Source organism: Rhinoraja longicauda, chromosome 37 (assembly GCF_053455715.1).
Source record: "Rhinoraja longicauda isolate Sanriku21f chromosome 37, sRhiLon1.1, whole genome shotgun sequence".
NCBI lineage: Eukaryota > Metazoa > Chordata > Chondrichthyes > Rajiformes > Arhynchobatidae > Rhinoraja > Rhinoraja longicauda.
The window spans coordinates 7103161-7124915 of NC_135989.1; the positions used below are offsets into that span (position 1 = coordinate 7103161).

The 21755-nt window shown below is 44.6% G+C and overlaps 1 protein-coding gene across 3 annotated transcripts in view; it reads left to right on the forward strand.

Annotated features, from left to right (window-relative positions):
• Positions 1-21755, forward strand: part of dock6 (dedicator of cytokinesis 6) — a 218519-nt gene that overhangs the window by 22505 nt on the left and 174259 nt on the right. For all 3 annotated transcript variants that reach the window (XR_013549428.1, XM_078429227.1, XM_078429228.1), the window contains exons 2-6: positions 8823-8913; positions 14090-14265; positions 16627-16695; positions 19122-19251; positions 20143-20355. Coding sequence is in view for 2 of the 3 variants with exons in the window: in XM_078429227.1 (XP_078285353.1) it covers positions 8823-8913; positions 14090-14265; positions 16627-16695; positions 19122-19251; positions 20143-20355 (679 nt within the window). In the remaining variant the exon portion in view is untranslated. The remainder of the gene's footprint in view (positions 1-8822; positions 8914-14089; positions 14266-16626; positions 16696-19121; positions 19252-20142; positions 20356-21755) is intronic.

Genomic DNA, 21755 nt, shown 5'->3' on the forward strand with positions numbered 1-21755 from the left:
TCCTCTCTCTGATGATCTTTCTACAACATCCTCTCTCGCTGCCCCCCTCTGTGATTCCTCCTGCTCTCCGACACCTCCTTTCCACCCCCCCCCCTTTGTTCTTGGCGGCCCCCCACGCTGGGACCCCCCGTTGTTCTCCGCGGCCCTCCGCCGGCCGGGTCTCCCGATTTATTTATTTTTTAAATCAAAAAATACTTTATTCAAGTAATAAATATTTACAAAACATCATCTTTTTAACAACCCCATCCGACATTTCCGGAGGTTACACGTTCAATACAGGTATTCATTTCCAAATTTACATTGAAATTTACACAGTATCCCTTATTTGGAGGGGCGTCTCCACCACACCCTGCCCCCCATGTCCAGCAGCGGAAGGACCCTAGACTGTGGTCCTCCCCCACAGGGCCTTGGCGTTGGCTGCACCGATCTTCAGTGCGTCCCTCAGCACGTACTCCTGCAGTCTGCAGTGGGCCAGTCGGTAACATTCCTTGACGGACAGCTCGCCGGGTCTCCCGATAGCTCTCGCTCACGGACGTGCGCTTCCGTCGACACCAGTGGCTCGGGCCGATGGGTGAGCCGGGCCTACCGGCAGGTCCCCCACTGTCATTCCACGGCGGGCGAGTCGGGCCTCCTTGCCAGGAGTGTTCCAGCCCGCTGCTTGCCGGGAGTGTCTGGCTGTATGGTTTTCAGTGAGAATTTGCTTGAGAATCCTTTTCACTGCAGCTGTAGATGGATTCTTATCATCATGCGTTCTGTTTGAATTTCTTGCATTCCCTCTGAAAGCAGTGGGGTCAATCGTATCATTATCAAAGAGCCAACCACAGGAATAGAAGGGCAATAAATGAGTTCATTCACTTCCATGTGGTCTTTTATATTGTGGGTAGACAATTAATGACTATATCAAAGCTAGTTATTTCACCATTTGCATCAACTCTACCTCAGGATAATGAAACAAAATAAATATTTGTAATTTTATGCTATTTGTCATCCCTTTCAAAGTAAAGTAAAGCACATTGCGGTGAATGAGTGCAAGAAAATAACTGCAGATGCTGGTACAAATCGAAGGTATTTATTTCACAAAATGCTGGAGCAACTCAGCAGGTCAGGCAGCATCTCAGGAGAGAAGGAATGGGTGACGTTTCGGGTCGAGACCCTTCTTCAGACTTTAATTTTTAAGTGCAGTCACTTTGTGAAATGGTGGCGACATTTTTGTCCTGTTGAGAGAGCAGACAAGACTGTGGTATAATCCCTTGCCTGAAAGGTATTCAGCATTTTGCTGGAGTAGCAATATTAATTTTTGTACCCATCAAGAGCCTAGAGTGGTCAATTGTCGGCAACCTAATACTGAAATTCTTATGTGCTGCAGCTTTGCAGACTCATTTATGCAATATCACAAATAAATGTGCAATCAATAAATAATAAAATTAATTAATAATTAGTAAATCTTAGTAATCTGACTTTAAATAATGCAAAACCAAACCATAGTGCAATGACAACACAGTCTGCAGTAGATCCTAGTTGTTGAAGTAGGGTAGTGGTTAGTATTGTGCAGTATTCAAGAGTCTGATGGTTGCTGGGAAGAAGCTGTTCTTAAAAGTGGTGGTCAGGGTATTCAGGCTCCTGCACCACCTACCCGATGGCAGTAATGAGATCAGAGACTGGCCAAGGTCTTCGATGATAGACACAAAATGCTGGAGTAACTCAGCCTCAGAAGGTAGACACAAAGGGTCAGGCAGCATCTCTGGAGAGGAATGGGTGACGTTTCAGGTCGATCTGAAGAAGGGTCTCGACCCGACTTTGCCTGACCCGCTGAGTTACTCCAGCATTTTGTGTCTACCTTCTGAGGCAGCGCCTCCTGAAGATCCCTTCGATGGTGGGGAGGTCAGTACCTGTGATAGGCATATGTCTGGAGTGAGGTTTGAACTCTGATCAAAGCAGTCATCATACCTAAAGATAGAAAGGAAGTATGGGAAAATAACTGCAGATGCTGGTACAAATCGAAGCGATCACAAAATGCTGGAGTAACTCAGCAGGTCAGGCAGCATCTAGAAGAGAGGGAATGGGTGACGTTTCGGGTCGAAACCCTTCTTCAGACTGATGTCAGCGGGGCGGGACAAAGAAAGAGTATAGGTGGAGACAGGAAGACAGTGGGAGAACTGGGAAGGGGGAGGAGGGGAAGAGTGGGACAGAGGAACTATCTAAAGTTGGAGAAGTCAATGAATAGAAAGGAAGTGTTCAGGTAAGAAGAAGGGTGTCGACCCGAAAAGACAACCATTCATTCTCTTCAAAGAAGCCTGTCCTGCTGAGTTACTCCAGCATTTTGTCTATGCTCATGTAAGAAGATGGGCAAAAAGTTAAAGTTAAAAGTTCAATTTCTCTTGAGTCTGAATAACATTTTGAGTTCTTTTATAATATTGTAAACTCACTGATGGTTTTTTTTTGTGGTACTGAGTTACACAGAATGAATTAGTCTTCACAGGTGAGAAAGGGCGGCACGGTAGCGCAGCGGTAGAGTTGCTGCTTTACAGCGAATGCAGCGCCGGAGACTCAGGTTCGATCCTGACTACGGGTGCTGCACTGTAAGGAGTTTGTACGTTCTCCCCGTGACCTGCGTGGGTTTTCTCCGAGATCTTCGGTTTCCTCCCACACTCCAAAGACGTACAGGTATGTAGGTTAATTGGCTGGGTAAATGTAAAAATTGTCCCTAGTGGGTGTAGGATAGTGTTAATGTACGGGGATCGCTGGGCGGCACGGACTTGGAGGGCCGAAAAGGCCTGTTTCCGGCTGTATATATATGATATGATATGAAATGGCATGCTGAAACACGAGAAACACTTTTGAAGACTGACTAACCCCTGTGAGAGTTCGGGGTTCGTAAGATGAGAAGAAACCTTGAAAGAATCCCAATGAAAATCCCATGCAGTGGTCTGGTATTTTTCAAACTCTCCAGATCCAACAGTACTCTGCAATTAGGCTGACTGTTTATGATAAACATTTTGCGGGGTGGGAAAACTTTGTTGTTCTTTGATTTGGAAATGCTTCTTTGAGCTTGGCATCAGAGTCCATTGCTACTGGCAAACGTATCAGTGCTCAGAAATAAACATTAATTATACAGTACATCATTGAATTACACAGTATTCTGCAGTTTAACATAACAGTTCTGTTAATTTCGAAGAATTTCCTATGGTAAAGTTCTTTTGCTGTGTTTTGTGCAGTACTAATTGTAGGACATTTGATATTGATAAATGCTCAGCTGCAATTCAAAACTAATAGTTAATTATTTATACTTAAAGTCATTGCAAATGAAAGTCACCTACCTCTTCTATTCGATTGTTTTATGAAGCAGTGCATATATTCGACTTACTACTGTGGACGAGCACAGCTCTGAGATGTCTTTTATCAACTGGGGTAAAATATGTCAGCTCAAGAGCAGAGTGATAAAGACCAAACTCAAATGCAAATATGTGACTAAAGAATTGTTACTGAAGTGGTTTGTGGTGTGATTATAGTGGCATTGAGGTTAACACTATTAGGCAGCGAGTTTGAGAATATGGAAAGGCCTGAGAAATGATGAAACCACAAAATTGTTTTAATCAACCACCATGAAAAGAGGCAGCTTCATCTTGTAGAGCTCCTTGTTGCGAAATTGTTTAATTAGTCTTTGCTGTTTCCTTCAGATTTCTGTCTTTGTGGACAGAATCAAGAATCAGTTTATTTATGGCATGCCTTTGGCATTCAATGGGTGTGATTGCATTGGGTTAAGTAGAATATTCAACTGGAAAGGGTCTGTTTGTTCCAATCTGTTCATGATATTTATTCACAAAATGCTGGAGTAACTCAGCAGGTCAGGCAGCATCTCAGGAGAGAAAGAATGGGTGACGTTTCGGGTCGAGACCCTTCTTCAGACTGATGTCAGGGGGGCGGGACAAAGGAAGGATATAGGTGGAGACAGGAAGATAGAGGGAGATCTGGGAAGGAGGAGGGGAAGAGAGAGACAGAGGAACTATCTAAAGTTGGAGACTCATGCTATGCTCCACTTTAACCGCCTCTTGACTTTCTCCATCTCAATCAATCATTGGTAGCTCTCTATACGCTTTCCCATTGTTTCAGTTTAGTTTATTGTCATCCAGCCTCACCTTAAAAGCATTAATACTGATAATTTCAACTACCCCTTCCCCCCACCCACTTCCGTCAGACCACATTCCTCATTATTGCTCCTCTTTTGGGCATAGAACTTTGTTCTGAATTCCCTTTTGCATTACTTGGTCATTGTCTTGCATTAATGGTTGCTGGTTCTGCTATTCCCAGCAAATTGAATCATTTTCCTGCATCATTTCTAAGAGCTCTCCCCTTAGCCTTGCTTTTTCACATTAAAGAGATCGAGTCTGTTCACCTTTTCCTGATTATGTATATCCTCATATTTAATGTGTAGGAAGGAACTGGTCACATTTAATTTTGTTCCTTATAAATTTTCTCTGTGTCAAACATTGAGTATTATAATGTGGTCTAATCAAGATTCGATGCAGTTTACCATAACTTCCCCAGTTTTCAATTCAACCCCTCCAGCTTGCTTTTGTTTTTTTTAGTGGTGAAACAAATAACTGCAGCTTGGTATTACCTGAAAATTTAGAAATGCTGCCTTTGCTTCGAGATTTTAAATTGTTCGTGGAGGTTCTGCATGACGTTGGCCGAGAAGTGGAACATTATTTCCAGCCTAATATGTAGGAAGGAACTGTAGATGCTGCTTTAAACCGAAGATAGACACAAAATGCTGGAGTAACGCAGCAGGACAGGCAGCATCTCTGGACAGAAGGAATGGGTGACGTTACGGGTCAAGACCCTTCTTCAGACTGAGCAAAGAAGGATCTCGCCCTGAAACGTCGCCCATTCCTTCTGTCCAGAGATGCTGCCTGTCCTGCTGAGTTACTCCAGCATTTTGTGTCTATTATCTGCAGCCTTCCATTGCAACTAGCTGCCCTTTACTCCCACTCTCTGATTGCTAACTTGAAGCTGATGAGCAATCCATCCTGTTTTCCGTTCTTGGCTCCACATTCTGTCACCTTGTACTCATTGACTATGGGGTATCACATCAAAGCCCTGTTGGAAATGTAGATGAATCACATCTATTGCATTAACATTGTCTACTTAGTCAGTTACCACCTGACAAACTTCAACATTTCATGTACAGTATATCCATTTGCACTCGGGTGGGTGACTTTAGTTTTAGTTTAGAGATACGGCGCAGAAACTGGCCCTTCGGCCCACCGAGTCCATGCCAACCAGTGATTCCCGTACATTAGCACTAACCTACACAATAGGAACAACTTATAATCTTTACTGAAGCCCATTAACCTAGTATGATTTTGGAGTGTGGGAGGAAACCGGAGCACGGGAAGAAAACCCACGGTGGTCACGGGGAGAACGTACAAACCCCAGACAGGCAGCACCAACGGTCAAGATCAAACCCGGGTCTCTGGGGCTGTAAGGCAGCAACCCTACCTCTGCACTACCATGCCATGCCACTGCAACTTGGCACAAAAGTAACAGGGACTTTGACACAATACACTAGTAACTGGGACTTATGCAGGAGATCTGCAATGCAGCTTTTCGGCTATTTTTGAACAGTTGGTACAAATGTATTAGTCAGTCAATGATTCTTGTAAATGATCGTCTCCTGACTTATGATGCAACATTGTGGATTGTCACTGATTGCCAAGCCCTGATTACTAGTGACTGCGAGGGTGGGGAAGGGACTTTTACCCTCTACTATACAACCACTATTATGAAATACATTATTGACAGTAGTCAAAATGAAAACGTTCACATTTCTGCTTCTCAGTGTAAATACTGAATATACAGTAAACCTTTGTTCTAACGGAGTATTGTGGGGAAGAACGGTGTCCGTTATTATCGATTGTCCGCTATAACTGAATAAGGGGTCAGTCTGAAGAAGGGTCTCGACCCGAAACGTCGCCCATTCCTTCTCTCCTGAGATGCTGCCTGACCTGCTGAGTTACTCCAGCATTTTGTGAATAAATACCTTCGATTTGTACCAGCATCTGCAGTTATTTTCTTACACAAGGGATTATCATTGCATAAGTAGATGAAACAAGGAACTGCAGACGGTTAATACACAAACAGTTATAAAGTGCTGGAGTAAGTCAGCAAATCAGGCAGCATCTCGGTGAACATTGATAGGTGATGTTTAAAGTCGAGGTGAGACCCTTCTTCTGACTCTCGGTCCAGAACTGGGCCTGGAATCCAGGTGAGTTGACTGCCTCGGCCTGCTGGCGTCAGGGGAGAGGCGAGGATTGGCGGAGTCATTGGTTGTGGCCCGGAGTGCAGGTAAAGGTCGGCGGTGTTGACGGCAGCGGGCGTGGACTGGAAGCAGGCGGGGAGGCACTGCAGGCCAGTGGTGGCGTCAGGAACCCGGCCTGGAGGTAGCTGGAGAGGCGGTGTGGGCTAGAGGTGGCTTTGGCATTTCGGCCTAGCTGTACAGGTCGGTAAGTCCATCCGCTGTAATCAAAATCCATTATAAAGAGGAACGTAATGACGTGGGTTGACTGTATTTTTGAGATTCAAAGATAATATTTAGAGTTTTAGATTTAGAGATACAGCGCGGAAACAGGCCTTTCGGCCCACCGGGTCCGCGTTGCCCAGCGATCCCCGCACATTAACACTGTCCTACACACACTAGGGACAATTTTTTTACATATTACAAAGTTAATTAACCTACATACCTGTACGTCTTTGGAGTGTGGGAGGAAACCGAAGATCTCGGAGAAAACCCACGCAGTTCACGGGGAGAACGTACAAACTCCGTACAGACGGCACCCGTAGTCAGGATCAAACCCGAGTCTCCGGCGCTGCATTCGCTGTAAGGCAGCAACTCTACCGCTGCGCCACCGTGCCGCCCTGAACTATGTTATAAACATAGAACAAACTGGCTGGTACAAACATGGAACAAACGTCCTAGGGTCTTTTGTATGTTGAATACTCTTACACAGTAAAAAAATATGGCCCTTTGAAAAAATATGGCCTCCAGTTCCTAATCACTATCTCTTGTTCTAAAATGTGTCTTTTGGATTTGCGTACAAGGTAGGATTCATTGTGATCTAAAGGAATACAGATGGGCATGATATTGCTGCCATCATGCATTGAATTCTGTAAAATTCAGCAACTTCACACAAGCAAAGAGGTTGAGAAACTAAAACACTCCGTGACAAATGTTGAATAGTGTGCATCTAGGAAATGTAAATGTGAATTCGTTCCAAAGATCAGTCTCAATCGAAACTTGAATTAGAGCTTAAGAGGCTGAGACTTGATTGAGATGGGAGCAGGAGGGATCCTAAACAGTTGATGACAGGAAGGCCCAAACCGTAATGAGAGAATCTTCAAGATAGTATTTCGGCTAGGCTAATAATTTATTTATTTTTGTCCTAAATAAGTTATTTCATACTCCTTATGCAATTCTGATTGAGTTAGAGGAAGAATTGCTATGAACACAGCACGGTGACACAGTTGCTGTTTACAGCGGCAGAGGCTCAGGTCCGATACTGACTGCGGTTGCTGTCTGTGTGGAGTTTTGTACATTCTCTCTGTGACCACGTGGGCTTTCGCCAGATGCTCCGGTTTCCTCCCACCAGCCAAAGACGTACAGGTTCGTAGATTAATTGGCTTGGTAAAATTGTACATTGTCACTTATGTGTTATTGTGTGGGGATCACTGGTCGGCAGAAACTTGGTGTGCCGAAGGGCCTGTTTCCGCACTATATCTCGAAACTAAACTAAACTAGAAGATGTCAACTATTTGTTAAGAGGAGACACCTGCTTGAGATTTACCTTCTGCGTTTGAAGTTATAAAATATTTTAGGTAATGTCTTCAAAAGATAGATTCAAGAGGTGTAACAAACAAGCTAGAGTCAATCGCTAGCTACATTTGTGTCCTTGATTTTCTCCTGCTGTTTTTGTAAGCTTTATCTCTTGCATGTTGGAAAAGTGGCCGTGACCTTGATGTTTGTAAATGTAATGAGTACCTTATATCTATTCTCTGGAGAATTGCTGACCTTCGATTTTCATAACATTCACTGCACAACCATTTAGACCAACCTGACTGCGCCAATAATTGTGCTTCTCACAAAGTTGTTTCAAGGACAGCTTGAAAGGAAAGGCAAGATGATCATTAACTACTGCACTTCCTTATACGTCTGAGCAGCTAATCGTAAAAGGAAAAGGCACGCTACTCTGTCTCTGAGGGCGTGTTGCCCCATTGGTTTTTAGCAGTGTTGAATTATTTGAACCATTAAAGTCAAAGCATGGAGTGATCTTCATAAAGAGCTCATTAATCTGCTCTGGATACGTGTGGCAATTTTTTTTGGATCATCGTCAAGTGGCCTGCCATTGGTTTAGTTTTTAAATTTTAGTTTTGAGCTACAGCGCGGAAACAGGCCCTTCGGCCCTCCGAGTCCGCACCGACCAGCGATCCCCACACACGAACACTTTCCTACACATTAGGAGCGATTTACAATTTTTACCAAGCCAATTAGCCTACAAAACTGTACATCTTTGGACCGTGGGAGGAAACCGGAGCATCCGGAGAAACCCCTCACAAGTCATGGGCAGAACGTACAAACTCAGTAGAGACAGCACCGGTAGTCAGGATCGAACCCGGGTATCTAGCGCTGCAAGGCAGCAACTCTACTGATGCGCCAACATGCCGCCCCACTGGTGCTGGCTCAGTGAGTTCTAATTTTGCCGTGTTCATAGTTGTCAGATTTTTTTATCATGTGCAGTGTATTCAAGCAAATTTTCATTATTTTGCAGGACTGTGGCAGCTGAAGTCAGGAAGCAAGTATCCGGCCAATATAGCAGCTCGCCACAGCTGTCCAAGAAACGCAGTGGCTCCCATCAGTTGGTAAGTACACAGCTGTTCCAACATATTACTGTCAATGTGATACAAAGCTAAACCAAATTGATGGTAGGACAAGAGATAGTTGCTATGGAGTATGAAAAATTGGAGGTAGTTCTTTTGATAGCAAGAGGTGTACCAATATGATAATGCAACACTAAGCACCGTGACTCAATGTTTGTGCAATAAATCACATGGAACATGAAATTAAATCCCTCCATTTTAGCCCAGAACCTTGCTGGATCTTCTGCTGTGGATATGTTAGGCTAGTTGCCTGCGTAAGTTCAGAGAAAGTCTGTTATGATTGCAAATGTTGCAAACCATTACATGAACAAAGGGTGACGTTTCGGGTCATATCCAGAGATGCTTCCTGTCCCGCTGAGTTACTCCAGCATTTTGTGTCTATCTTTGGTGTAAACTGGTATCTACAGTACCTTCTTACACATTACATGAACAAATTGGGAGTAGTCTAAATTATTAAAACAGAACGCTTGTTTGAACTTAGTTTTATATCAAACCGTTTTTGCTTGTGGTTGCATTCTGTTATTTATTCCTCCCGTATTATTTTACCTTCTGTTGAAGGCTTTCCTGTGTCATGAAAACCCATTCCAACCAAGTCAACAAAGTGCTTAGTTCTCTATGGTTCACCCTCAAAAATCATCAATAAACTCCAATACATCCAGAACCCCGCTGCCCGTCTACTCACCCACTCCCCGACCCGTGACCATATCACCCCCGTTCCTTTACAAGCTCCACTGGCTCCCCATCCCCCAGAGAATCCAGTACAAAATCCTCCTCATGACCTACAAAGCCCTCCATAACCTGGCCCCATCCTACCCGACTGACCTCCTCCACAGACACACTCCCACCCGCACCCTCCGTCCGCTCTACTGCTGCTAACCTCCTGTCCCCCCCCCCCCCCCCCCCCCCCCATCCGGACCAAATTCAGATCCTGGGGGGACAGGGCTTTCTCCATCGCTGCTCCCACCCTCTGGAACTCACTACCTCAAACCATTAGAGACTCCTCCTCACTCACCACATTCAAAACATCACTTAAGACTCACCTGTTCAACACTGCCTTCAACCACTGACCGTCGCTTCTCCTTATCCTTCCTTTTTTTGTTCGTTTATTTATTTATTTTTATGTTTTATTTACCCTGTAAAGAGTCTTTGAGTTTCCAGAAAAGCGCTATACAAATGAAATGTATTATTATTAGTAGTAGTATTATTATTAGTGCATCTAAATGAGTGAGATTGTTAGTGCTGAATGAGGTGACAAGTTTGGTTCTTTTCCATCAGTATAAATCTCGTCTAACTCATTTCCCTTAAATGCTTTATTGCCAGTACAAAGATGAGATTTATTTTTGTCTTCCACATTTTTTGGGTTGAGTTGACTCCAGACCACAGAGATGAAAGCCCAATATCTAAGAAATGAAACCCACCAGTGCCTTGCTGTTGTTTTAATTCCCTCCGTCCTCCATTTGTCTTGGAGAAAAATGTTGTTTTCCATTGTGACCCAGGAACCATGCCTGTTTTATTTTCCTTAAGTCAGACGGAAAAAAGAATCGGAAAACATTATATTTCTGGTTGATATGCTTTGGACTGATTGATTGATTTTTTGATATTCTGCAAGCTTGTTGTTCGTTATACAGTTCTAGTTGCCCTTCTGCATTCTTGGACTATCCTGTTTGGCCTAATTGCTTTCAGAAGGTATTTTAAAGCCAGCATTCTTTACTTTACACCTAATAGATGATCCATTTACACAGGAATCTAAGCTCTTTAATCTAATCGCTGTGGAATCCTTGGCTCATTATCTCCGTGGATCTATTGCATCCTCAGTCAAGGTGATCTGGTTTATGGACATGGAGGTTAATTGAATGATTCTTGCTATTGAGGGCGTGCAGCGTAGGTTTACTAGGTTAATTCCCGGAATGGCGGGACTGTCATATGTTGAAAGACTGGAGCGACTAGGCTTGTATACACTAGAATTTAGAAGGATGAGAGGGGATCTTATCGAAACGTATAAGATTATTAAGGGGTTGGACATGTTAGAGGCAGGAAACATGTTCCCAATGTTGGGGGAGTCCAGAACAAGGGGCCACAGTTTAAGAATAAGGGGTAGGCCATTTAGAACGGAGATGACGAAAAACTTTTTCAGTCAGAGAGTTGTGAATCTGTGGAATTCTCTGCCTCAGAAGGCTGTGGAGGCCAGTTCTCTGAATGCATTCAAGAGAGAGCTAGATAGAGCTCTTAAGGATAGCGGAGTCAGGGGGTATGGGGAGAAGGCAGGAACAGGGTACTGATTGAGAATGATCAGCCATGATCACATTGAATGGCGGTGCTGGCTCAAAGGGCCGAATGGCTTACTCCTGCACCTATAGACCTATTGTCTATTGATAGGATCAGTTTGGTTGAGATTGAAAAGATTCAAATGAAAATCCATGCTCTACTCTTGAAGTTCTTGGACTTAGCAGTCAGTGGATGTTTGGTCTCCAATTGAGTACATCTCCAGCTGATGAGCATTATATTCAATATGAAGCCTTTGTTTCATCTGCTTTGATCGGAGTTTGCTCTTGTTTCTTGGTTGGCTCTGTAACAGAGATTATAAGAGAATGTGTACACAAAACGCTGGAGTAACTCAGCGGGACAGGCAGCATCTCTGGAGTGAAGGAATGGGTGACGTTTCGGGTTGAGACCCATCTTCAGACTCTGTCTCGACTTCAGTCCCCCTGACTTTCTCCATCATGTTGTGTCTACCTTCGATTTAAACTAGCATTTACAGTTCTTCCCTACACATAAGAGAATGTGTGATTGAACCATCAACCTAATTTTGATCTCAACCCATCTTTTCATCACTTAGAGAAACAGAATTAGATACCTAGACCCTGTTTCCTTTAAGGCCAATAAATCCTTGGATTTGATGCCCAGAACTACTATTTCAGCACTAATATATTCACTAGCCAATGTTTTCTGCTGGTGTAGTGTATCCTCTACTGCCCCTTTGTATTCTAATCCTCTTAAAAGTAAAGGCTTGCATTCCATTAGCCTTTAAGATTATTATTTTTTGGCCTGACCAGTATTATTTTAATGCAACAAACAATCTACTGAAGGAACTCAGTTGGTTGGGCAGCATCATGGGTGGGTGGGGGGGGGGGGGGGGGGGGGGGGGGGGGGGGGGGGGGTGGGGCGGTGGAATGGTTAATATTTCAGGTCGAAACCCTGCATACTGTCGCCAGACAGAGTCATTACATTTTAATAATCTGTATATAAATGGTGCCCTTCTGAACTTAAGAGCAAACAGTTTCCTGCATCATTCCATCACTTTTCAAGCAATTAGTTTAGTTTAGAGAAACAGACCCTTCGGCTCACCGAGTCCACAGCGACCAGCGATCCCCGCACACCAACGCCACCCTACACACACTCGGGACAACTTGACGTTTATACCAAACCTGTACGTCTTTGGAGTGTGGGAGGAAACTGAAGATCTCGGAGAAAACTCAATTCTGAACTATATTGAAAACTATTTGCATATCTTTTACCATTCAAGAATATGTCTCCAGGTTTCTATTCATGTCTCCCTTGTTATTCTATGCCTCCTTCTATACTAGTGAAAGTGTCATACTTTTTGTGTATTCAGCAAGCTTACATATATGATTCTGTAGATAGACACAACATGCTGGAGTAACTCAGCTGGACAGCACTACATATATGGTTCTGTATTGTTTCTCAGTTGTTAATAAAAATAATGCATTGTTAAAGTTGCATACTGCACCAGTTGTATATTAGCCCTCCTCCCAAGAAGTTAGTTAACCTCCTAACTTAGTCTGAAGAAGGGTCTCGACCCGAAACATCACCCATTCCTTCTCTCCTGAGATGCTGCCTGACCCGCTGAGTTACTCCAGCATTTAGTGAAATAAATACCTTCGATTTGTACCAGCATCTGCAGTTATTTTCGTACACTTCCTAACTTAGTCAATAATTTATCTTCAATTTTATGAACGTCACTTATCCACGTTCTCCTGGAATGTACCCACTGAGTTACTCCAGCACTTTGTGCCTTTGTAATGAGAAAATGGTAACATTTAATCTAAATCTTTCCTGCAACAAAATGTTAATGTATACAGCTTATGTCTCTATTGTTGATAGTGACCATGAGGGAAGGGGTGCGACTGCAATCAGCTTGGCAAACGCCGCAGAACTTCACAGAGATTGCACATTTGATTCCCTCAGACGGATTGAATGTTGAATCCCATGGCAGGCACACAGATAGGCACACTGTTTCTATCAACAGTGAAACACCGATAACTAGAGGCCTTTCACCCTTGTGTAGTACATGGTAACGAAGGTGCAGCAGGCTCCTCTTGAGCCATTGCATTGTTACACAAAGATAGACACAAAATGTTGGCATAACACAGCAGGAACAGGCAGCATCGCTGGAGAAAAGGAATAGGTGACGTTTCGGGTCGAGATTGGAGAAGGGTCTCGACCCGAAACATCGCCTGTTCCTTTTTTCCAGAGATGCTGCCTAACCTGCTGAGTTACTCCAACACTGTGTGTCTATCTTTGGTGTAACCATCATCTGCAGTTCCTTCCGACACTCATTGTTACATAACATGGCTGAGCCTTACTGCTTAACCTTTAGTCCTAACTATCAAGAACAAGAGTGTATTTCTTTGCCACTTCAATTGTAAGTTAGCTTTGTATTAATTTATTTTTCTTTTATCACTACCGGATGATAGCCTCATCCGCATAGTCTCAGAACTTTCGGAAGGAGATGAGGAGGAATTTCTTTAGTCAGAGGGTGGTGAATCTGTGGAATTCTTTGCCACAGAAGGCTGTGGAGGTCAAGTCAGTGGATATATTTAAGGCAGAGATAGATAGGTTCTTGGTTAGTACAGGTGTCCGGAGGTTATGGGATAAAGGCAGGAAAATGGGGTTAGGAGGGAGAGATAGATTAGCCATTATTGAATGGTGGAGTAGATTTGATGGGTTGAATGGCCTAATTCTGCTCGTATTACATAGGGACGGAGTTGAGAGGGGAAGATAGATCAGCCATAATTGAATGGCGGAGCAGACTTGATGGCCTAATTCTGCTCCTATCGCTTACGAACTTATGGATGGTTCATACGCCACCATTGCATGTTCCTGATGCCACAGTAATTTATTTTATGACCCATTATAGGTACCTCTTTCTGAAGTGGTGGAGCCTGTGGATTTTGAGGAATACCTGACATCACATCCCCCTGCTCCAGAACCAGGCCCGCTCCGAGAACTGCTCGAGTTTCCTGCAGACGATATTGAAGTAGCGTACGAGCCACGAGAATGTCGCACTATCGAACCCGGAGTCCCAGAGGAAGTGTGAGTATTTGCACACATCGGTGGATGGGGCATGGGTCATGCAGTAACAACATTCAGAAACAAAAACTACTCTTTCGCTCTCATGTCCTCTTTGCTCAGCATGGAGGCACAGGAACACAGATTTTCTATACCCGTTGTCCTTGCCACTTGATCAATCAACAGGAGGAGCCCAGCTTAAGTGTGGGGGCCAGATGGTTAGGTTTATTCTTATCCTTGTCGTGAACGTCTCAGTCCCACCACAGTAGCAACCTGGCATAGGTTTCTCTAGTCTCAAACCATAACCTTCTCTGATCCCTTAGATTTTAGCACTCTTACATACTGACAAGCTGTGTGTCATTATTTCATTATTGGCAGCTACACTGCCTCACCCATATGCTCCTTCAAAGTGCTCTTTGAAACCAACTTTGATGAGGCTTTTGATTGCTTGTCATAGTGTTCTTCTTCTTGCGTATGGCATGCACAGCCTAAAGTTGTAGGTCAAGTGTAGACATTCAGGCCAGGGCAGCATCAGTTACTGGGTGGATGGCCTTGATGCCACCAGAGAAAAGCCTCAGTGAGCAGTGAGCGGTCATTCACGATGTGTGCGATGGTCTGGATATCCGCAGTCGCAAGCAGGGCTGTCTGTCATCCCCAACTTGTGCAGGTGATGGGCTTTTCTTGCGTGGAGGGTGCGGATCCTGTTCAGGGTTAGCCATTGCTTGCGATGGAGGTCAAATCCCGGTGGTTTTACTGTGAGGTCTGTGATCACCTCTCTGTTGTTGGTGTTGGCATCCTTCCAGGCTCTGCGCCACTCAGTCTTGGGGTCAAAGTCTTCCAGGGATTTGGCTCAAGACCAGAAAGGTTTGCGGGACTTCAGGCACATGTTGGGCAGATTGTTTAAGTCAGCATGGATGGGAAGGTCAGGGTTAGCCTCGAAGACTCCACACACCCATGCCACCGTCTGTTTGAACTACTTCCATCTGGCAGACGTTGCAAAGCCTTCTACGCCCGCACCTCCAGTCTAAGAAACAGCTTTATCCCTAGAGCTACAGCTGCTCTGAATCGGTCCTGCTGAGAGCCCGCCATGATCTGTCTCTGCCCCCAGGGTCATCTGGCACAACTGATCCCTGCATGAACCTTTTTTTGCACTTTACCTCGTTCCCCCCTTTTTTTTCCTTCCCCCCCCCCCCCCTTCTCGTTGTTTACATGTTCGCCATGATTTACTTATATATTTGATTTGATAGCATCGATATGGAAGCGACATTCAAAATCTCGTTGCACTTGTACAATGACAATAAAGGATATTGTATTGTATGGTGCACCAATCTTTCAATATCCTCTCCCTTCTGCATATGCTGGGAGGAGCGATGTGAGAGAGGACATGGAGCCACTGCAAAGGTGTTGACTTAAGCGTCCCTGTAATTCCTGGGATGGCAGGACTTTCATATGAAGAAAGACTGGATAGACTCGGCTTGTACTCGCTGGAATTTAGAAGATTGAGGGGGATCTCATAGAAACTTACAAAATTCTTAAGGGGTTGGACAGGCTAGATGCAGGAAGATTGTTCCCGTTATTGGGGAAGTCCAGACCAAGGGGTCACAGTTTAAGGATAAGGGGGAAGTCTTTTAGCACCGAGATGAGAAAGGTTTTTTTTCACAAAGAGTTGGTGAATCTGTGGAATTCTTTGCCACAGAAGGTAGTTGAGGCCAGTTCATTGGCTATATTTAAGAGGGAGTTAGATGTGGCCCTTGTGGCTAAAGGGATCAGGGGGTATGGAGAGAAGGCAGGTACGGGATACTGAGTTGGATGATCAGCCATGATCATATTGAATGGCGGTGCAGGCTCGAAGGGCCGAATGGCCTACTCCTGCACCTATTTGCTATGTTTCTATGTAATGACCCGCATTGCAGAGTTAAGGACAGTGTCAAGTCGTTTGGCGTGGCAGCCATTAGCCCAAGCTGTTGAGCAAAACTTGGCTGTTGTGGAGACTAGGGCGTGTCTTAGTGTGAAATTTTGTTTGCCAATGCTCCTGAGGTGCCTTGGGATATTAATTACATTAAAGTCGTTATATAGAAAAACAAATAGTCATTGACATAAGCAAACTGCTGTGATACACTTGCACCATCTTATTTCTTCCGGGATGGCAATCCCAATAGATCCTGTTAGGTAAATTAGATGCAGAGCTATACTGTTCTCAGCTGCGTGGGCAGGATTTCAATACTGGCTTCTTGGATACGGATGAAAGATTAAAGTATCTGTTGAGAGAAGTCCCCATAATTTTAGCTTAAACTGGACCAATAATGCAGTGGATTGTTTTTTAACAAAGGAAAGTGGTCTGGAGCTGTTGATTTTTTATGAATTACTTCATTCTTTCTCTTGCAGGGGAGTGGACCCTCGAGTAAGAGATGCCGTGCAGATCTACACCGAAGACTGGGTCATTGTTCACAGAAAGTGGGTTTATTGTGGTTTATCTTTGTAAATCTTATCATTGGGTCGGCCTGCTCTGTTAATTTATTGCAGAACTGTTTGTTTTACCCAAGGGCGATATGCAGCAGCTGTGAGATACAGTGTCTAGCTAGTCATTTAATATTCAGGTAGAAAAGAGCAAGGTGAAAATCAGTACAGGCATGGATTGGAAAAGGATGCAATATTCATAAAAGGGGGTTAGAATCTCAGAATAAATGGAGCTTTGATAGTTTGAGGCGAAGATAGACACATAAAGCTGGAGTAACTCAACAGGTCATACAGCATCTCTGGAGAAAAGTAGGTGATGTATCGGCCGAGACCCTTCTTCAATAGACAATACGTGCAGGAGTAGGCCATTCGGCCCTTCGAGCCAGCACCACCATTCAATGTGATCATGGCTGATCATTCTCAATCAGTACCCCGTTCCTGCCTTCTCCCCATACCCCCTGACTCCGCTATCCTTAAGAGCTCTATCTAGCTCTATCTTGAATGCATTGAGAATTGGCCTCCACTGCCTTCTGAGGCAGAGAATTCCACAGATTCACAACTCTCTGACTGAAAAAGTTTTTCCTCACCTCCGTTCTAAATGGCCTACCCCTTATTCTTAAACTGTGGCCCCTGCTTCTGGACCCCCCCAACATTGGGAACATGTTTCCTGCCTCTAACGTGTCCAACCCCTTAATAATCTTATACATTTCGATAAGATCCCCTCTCATCCTTCTAAATTCCAGTGTATACAAGCCTAGTCGCTGCAGTCTTTCAACATACAAGAATGAGAGTTAGGGGAAAGGGAAACAAGAGATATAAGTCAGGATTGGGATCACTTTTTTCTGTATCTGTATAATATACTGCAAATCAAATGCGTACTGTTGTAAAGCTGTGGATGTTAATTTAAGAACAAAGATCTTTAATTTTGTTCTCTCCCCTTCACGTCTACACATCACGTCTACACATAGTAGGACATTGGGAATCTGAAATACTCGCTATAAAGGACCACGGGGTGAGAGGGAAGGATGGTGTCCGTTGTTGCTGATTGTCCGCTGTGGCCGAGGGAGGGAGGGTAAAGTTAAACCCCAGGCCGGGAGGAAAGAGGGAAGAAACGTGGCATTTGAGAGGGGGGCATTAAGCAAGTGGGAATTTGCCGGCTGGGGAGCCACACGTGGGAGGCTCCGGGGATGGGACCGGTACTCACGCCGCCTTCATGATGTTCGCTCTCCGTGCTCGTGTGACCAGAACCTCCTGCCACGTAGACTCAGCTCATTGGGTAACTGATGGTGTAAGACAATAACTGCAGATGCTGGTACAAATCGAAGGTATTTATTTCACAAAATGCCGGAGTAACTCAGCAGGCCAGGCAGCATCTCAGGAGAAGGGTAACTGATGGTAGTTAGTTTAGCTTACTGGCACGTCTACCAAGGCACAGCGCCAAAGCTTTTGTTAGCAGTCAGCAGAAAGACAATACATGATTACAATCGATCCATTTACAGTGTATAGATACATGATAAGGGGATAACATTTAGTGCAAGATAAAGCCAGCAAAGTCTGATCAAGGGTAGTCCGAGGGTCACCAAATAGGTAGATAGTAGTTCAGCACTGTTCTCTGGTTGTGGTAGGATGATTCAGTTGCCTGTTACATTCAGTTGCCGGTAGCAGTGGGTGGTGCAATGGGAGCATCGGCATCCGTTATATAGAAGATAGACACCAAAAGCTGGATTAACTCAGCGGGACAGGCAGCATCTCTGGAGAGGAATGGGTGATGTTTTGGGTCGAGACCCTTCTTGTCCCGTTGAGTTACTCCAGCTTTTTGTGTCTGTCTTCGGTTTAAACCAGCATCTGCAGTTCCTTCTTACACATTTCGTCCGCTTTATAGAGGTCCGTCTGTTATTGCAACGGTTTACTGCATTGCAGCCTAAAGGTACATATTGTCTATTGTGTGTCAAGCCGCTGTTTCTGATCTTCCAGTTAAAGCTAACATTGTTGATTTTAAAAGTAAAACGACTCGTGTAACATTTTCTTCAGTAAGTTCAGAAATCTTAGCGTTCTAAATATTTGACAAGTGGGTCTGCCAACAACCTTTATCCATGTCTCATTTTTAAACATTGATTGGCACTCTTTATCTTTTGTGAGTACATTTTAAGCTGTGGTCAGAGCCTGCAGCATTATTCTGTCACTGGCAATGTAAGTGGATTGAGATCTTTGCTGAATTATTCTGGTAATGGAGTCTTCATGCACTTGCACCACAGTTCCGCTCTTTTTCAACCCGGCGACAGAATCGTGCAAAGCAATAAATAGGGTCTTTGGCTCCCAGTTTCAATACTGACAGCAGGTGGAGTTCTGAGGGCCATCCCTGATTGTTTCAGCATCTCTTGCTTACAGCTGTAAACTAGTCTTTGATTTGTATTTGGAAACAGGCATCAAAAGCTGAGCACTGCATTTAATGCCAGCTCGTTGGAAAAGCAGCGTGAGAGACAACGGAGCCTGCCCAGGCAGATCTTTGAGACTGATGAAGTTGTCGATGAACGAGGTGCCCAGGATGATCAGGTTGGTGTTCATGTTGTGGAACCAAAGAACTGCAGATGCTGGCTAACACACAAAATGGCACAGAGTGACGTTAGACTTTTGAGATACAGCCTGGAAACAGGCCCTTCAGCCCACTGAGTCCACACTGACCTCTATAAGATCACCCCTCATCCTACTGCGCTCCAAGGAAAGAGTCCCAGCCTACTCAACCTCTCCCAATAACTCAGACCCTCTAGTCCTGGCAACATCTCTCTGTACCCTTTCCAGCTTGACTACATCTGCTTCAATAGACAATAGGTGCATGAGGAGGCCATTCGGCCCTTCGAGCCAGCACCACCATTCAATGTGATCATGGCTGATCATTCTCAGTCAGTACCCCGTTCCTGCCTTCTCCCCATACCCCGTGACTCCGCTATCCTGAAGAGCTCTATCGAGCTCTCTCTTGAATGCATTCAGAGAATTGGCCTCCACTGCCTTCTGAGGCAGAGAATTCCACAGATTTACAACTCTGACTGAAAAAGTTTTTCCTCATCTCCGTTCTAAATGGCCTACCCCTTATTCTTAAACTGTGGCCCCTGGTTCTGGACTCCCCCAACATTGGGAACATGTTTCCTGCCTCTAACGTGTCCAACCCCTTAATAATCTTATACGTTTCGATAAGATCCCCTCTCATCCTTCTAAATTCCAGTGTATACAAGCCTAGCCGCTCCAGTCTTTCAACATACGACAGTCCCGCCATTCCGGGAATTAACCTAGTAAACCTACGCTGCACGCCCTCAATAGCAAGAATATCCTTCCTCAAATTTGGAGACCAAAACTTCCTTGGATTGTAAGTGCTGCTAGACTGTAGGAACAAGTGGGGAATGTTTCTTAACGAAAGCTGCAAGTAACTGGCTACCTCTTCTTCGGTAGGATGAGTTGAAGAGGCGATCGGTGTCTCTGGATGATACACCGAGGGGGAGTTGGGCCTCCAGTATCTTTGACCTGAAGAACTCCACCGCCGACTCCCTGCTGCCCAGCCTTCTGGATCGTACGGCCATTGACGAAGTGGACAAGCGCAATGGGGAGCAGAGGAAAGAAAACCGACACGGGGAAGTGCTGGCACTCTTCCCACCTCCAGACGAGGTAAAGAACTTTCTATGGGGTGGGGAGGGAAGTGATAATGTGAAGCACCTATGTGATCATAAACATGTGGCTTATCATTTGCTTGCGGTCCAACCTTAACGTAGGATTGGTGCCTTTAGATTCTTGCAATCATTAATAGCAATTAATGTCGATGGAATGGTACAGAGCAATTCAGTGTAGCTTTCATGGAGGATTTGAACATATACATGAAGTAGGAAAGCAATCGAGAAAGTTCTGAGCACAGGGAAGAATGTTCTTGGAAAGAGCCAATGCAGGTTTGATGAGTTGTGGGCCCTATTGTATCGCACTGTTGAAGTTTGAGGCACAACACATCATATCCACTAGAAAATGTGCAAGTCTATGGGGAGAGAGCATGGTGCTTGACTTCACTGGATAGCTCTTAAAAGAGCCAGCCTTGAGAGATTGTGCAACACTCATTTTCTCCCTTCGCCACAGTTTAAGAATAAGGGGTATGCCATTTAGAACTGAGATGAGGAAAAACTTTTTCAGTCAGAGAGTTGTGAATCTGTGGAATTCTCTGCCTCAGAAGGCAGTGGAGGCCAATTCTCTGAATGCATTCAAGAGAGAGCTAGATAGAGCTCTTAAGGATAGCGGAGTCAGGGGGTATGGGGAGAAGGCAGGAACGGGGTACTGATTGAGAATGATCAGCCATGATCACATTGAATGGCGGTGCTGGCTCAAAGGGCCGAATGACCTCCTCCTGCACCTATTGTCTATTGTCTCCTGTTCCGCGGTTAAGCTTTGAAATGGCTTATTTGAAAAGCACCTTCATGCACAGCACAGGCATCGAGATCATCCGGTTATTCAAGTGTGGAGAACATTATATCAAGTCTTTTCCCACTGGCTTACAAAAATGACAGTAGTGGAGCACTGAGGAGCTTCTAGAGTGCCGTGTCATCCCAGGAATAGATTCAACGGTAGGTAGTGCTAAGATATTTTGGGGGATGTGGGAGAAATGCAGCATAGTGGAGTAAATAGTAGACCACTGCCTCACAGCGTCAGAGATCCTGGATCGATTCTGACCTCGATGCTGTCTTTTGGAGTTTGCACATTCTCCCTGTGACCACATGGGTTTTCCCCTGGGCGCTCCAGTTTCCTCCCACATCTGAAAGACATGCCGGTTCTCTGTAAATTGGCTTCTGTAAATTGCCCTTAGTGTGCAGGGAGTCAATGAGAAAGTGGGACAACACAGAAACCGAGTGAATGGGTGATCAGTGTGGACTTAGTCAGTGTGGACTTGGTGGCCAAATGGCCTGTTTCCATGCTGTATCGCTCAACTAAACGAAACTTCCTGAAAAGAAGTCAAGTCAAGTCAAGTCAATTTTATTTGTATAGCACATTTAAAAACAACCCACGTTGACCAAAGTGCTGTACATCTG